At 42.1% G+C, this 2,942-nt stretch overlaps 1 protein-coding gene across 1 annotated transcript; it reads left to right on the top strand.

Annotated features, from left to right (window-relative positions):
• Positions 1–807: 807 nt before the first annotated feature.
• Positions 808–2,942, top strand: LOC126761824 (uncharacterized). Its single transcript, XM_050478232.1, has 2 exons — positions 808–879; positions 2,312–2,942. Exons 1-2 carry the CDS (start codon positions 868–870, stop codon positions 2,816–2,818), a joined length of 519 nt encoding a protein of 172 aa, XP_050334189.1. The 5' UTR covers positions 808–867; the 3' UTR covers positions 2,819–2,942.

Here is a 2,942-nt window from a genome sequence, read left to right on the forward strand (position 1 = left end):
TTTGCAAAAAGAGCAAAAACCTACAACAACGCTAGCTTTGTGCGCGCATTCAACACTCAGCGGTGTGTCTACGCTGAGTAGTGATTGTGATCATTTGAAGCGTAGGCGTTACATGGAATACACTCAACGCCATATTACTCGGGATGATGTTGCTACAGACCATATGTGCATTCCAAAGGAAGCCCTTAGGTATTAACTTGAGGTATTCGCGCTACGACTGCCACAATAACTAATGACTTTGGGCCGAGCGATTGAAGTGTGACACACAATTGCTCTTGCGCTCTTGCCAATCAGTGTTAACTATCAACACTTGAGCATAGAACCTAGGCACACACCCACCAACCGCAAAGCATTCGTTAGGACAAGTCAATGGAGGTGTTGGTTTACGATTCGTAATTGTAGAATCGGCATTGATGCTCTTAACTGAATCAGCGAAAGTGAAATCTCAGCTCGTGGCCAAAAGGACTGCGCGTCCAACCGACACAAAGCTTCGGCGCTGACAATGGCGTTACTTAAGAGGATTTCTGCGCGATTCTTTCGTTTGTAGCGTTTGTTAGTTTATTGTTGTGGCTGAAATATGATCATTTGGATTTATTTGCTATCTTGATGGCGCGCGTGTTTGAAGCTTAGAGGCCTGTCTTCCGCCGGAGTGTTTTCAGCTCAGCTTGTTCTTATGCCACTTGAGTTTCATTCTTAAAATAATTCTAGGAGTTCAATTTTTTGCTTTCTGTTTTGGTTTTCGCATGGATCAATGGGTTCTATAAAAGCGCTAGAAACTTGTGGCAGGTAATCAGTGCAAGTGTACGCTTCTAGTAAGAAACTTAGTACAAGACAATTTAGATTCCAATTTGGTTTTTAGCTGCAAAAATGTTCAAAGTGGTGAGTGCTACACATAAAATTGAATTAAATTAATTTTAAGGAATATTTTTTTTTTTTGAAAATAGTACTTTCGAAAAAAACGAACTGAATTGGAGGAATACAATTTTGCATACTTTAGAATCCGTGTGCGTCGTTATTGGTTGACAATTCTGTCAGTTCTTTCGAAATTTGTAAATGTGTGATCAGACTATCTTTTTCTGATCACTATTTGATACTTTATGTGTTTTTGGGCGTTCTTTCATATTCGGATCATCAGCCAAAATGTATTGGATTAGTCTTCTAAAATGTTATTAGCTTTTCTGGAGTTCATAGTAAAATCTGGTAGCACTCTTTCGATCTTGACATAGGTTCATGTAGCCTTGCCCCACTATTCATTCTAATAAGATCTAACCAGTGTTAACTTCGTTCTTCGTTTTCGCGGATTGTTCGTCGTGAATGGACTTTACTTCTCAACTTCTTCTTGGCGCAGATTGTGTGGTCTCCCTTTTTGTGGATGCTTGCTTCTTATTAGTTCTTCGCCGCCGTATTTGAAAAGCTCGGTCGGCAATCCATCGACTCCCGCTGCTTTGTTGTTCTTCAGAAGGGTATGGAACGTCTGCTCCATCGTCATCGATTGGGAGTTCGTTCATCATCTCCTGGTTTTATGCTTTCACTACCATTCAGCAGGCTGGAGAAGTGTTCCCTCCATAATTTTAGTATGCTCTGGGCATTAGTCACTAGATCACCTCTGGGGTGCTCCGGTCTTGAAACCTTCTGTCAGTCGCCGCATCATTTCGTAGAATTTTCGTACATACCCTGTCGGCAAGCTTGCCAAGCTCTTCGTACTTACGTATTTCGGTGTCTCTCTTTTCTTTTTTGTCTGCAAATGCGCCTCTCTTCCCTCTTCATCTTACCAGATGTTCTTTTGGCTTTTCCGTAAAGTTTGCAGCTGAACGTTTGTTTTTACTGTTTTTTTCTGCATAGACGCGGGTGCCTATCTTGGCTGCAACAAGATAGTGGTCCAAGTCGATGTTTGGACCTCGGAGCGTAGGCACGTTTAAAACACTGGATATGTGTCTTCCGTCTATCACATCATGATCGATCTGGTTCGTTCTTGTAAAGAAGTAAAACTTTTAAGAAGTGAAGGTAATTAGTTGAGTTGACGTAAAATTTTAGAATGGTTGGTATAGAGAACAACTCAAACCCTTATTTTGACAATATATCTCAAGCAGAGGGTTCAGCAAGGCCATACGATTTATGCTCGTTGGTTCTTTTTAGTATCTGATTATCTGAACTGCGAATGTTTTGTTGACATATCAACTGCCTTTCAATAAAATAATTTAACTTTTTGTTAAGTATTCTTGAAACATTTCAACTTATGCTAGAATTAAAATATTAACCACGAAAGAAAGAGAAATAAATTATACTATTCTGTAATTTTTATTTATTTCAGTTCAGCATCCTCTTCGTTTGTGCGCTGGCTAATGCAGCACCCGATAACTTAGCCGTGCTACCGCCAGCTCCACTGGCAGCCGCGCTGCCGCTCTACAAGTCCGCGCTTGTTGCTGAACCCACACATGTTGAAGTGCACGAACCCGCCTTGGCGAAAGTGGGCGAATTGGTTGAGAGTGTACCCACTGCTGTTTCCCATCAGAGTTCAACCGTTGTGCATAGCAAAGCCCAACGCATTACACCGTTAGTGACACCCGCCGTCCGCTCATATGCCACACCCGCTTTTCGAACTTTTGCTGCTGCCGCACCGTTTTTGCAACACACACCGCTACTGCGCACAATACCATTCGGTTTAGGTCCAGCTGCCGCTTTTGTTCACGCCAACGCTCCAGTACAGGTGCGCTCGTTCGCTTCGGCTGCTCCATTCCCGGCACCAGTCTATCGCTCCTATGGATTCTCCGCTTTTGGTCAACCGCTGGTCTATACTTCTGCCGAATTTAAGAAATAAATTGCCAACAACTCTGACGTGCGGCTTATTTGATGAATATTTTTAATTGATTTCCCCACTTTATTCCCTTTTGCGACCCATAAATGTACGTTTGGAAAAAACAATAAATCCGGAATTCTGTAAA

This window comes from Bactrocera neohumeralis, chromosome 6 (genome assembly GCF_024586455.1).
Source record: "Bactrocera neohumeralis isolate Rockhampton chromosome 6, APGP_CSIRO_Bneo_wtdbg2-racon-allhic-juicebox.fasta_v2, whole genome shotgun sequence".
Taxonomy (NCBI): Eukaryota; Metazoa; Arthropoda; class Insecta; order Diptera; family Tephritidae; genus Bactrocera; species Bactrocera neohumeralis.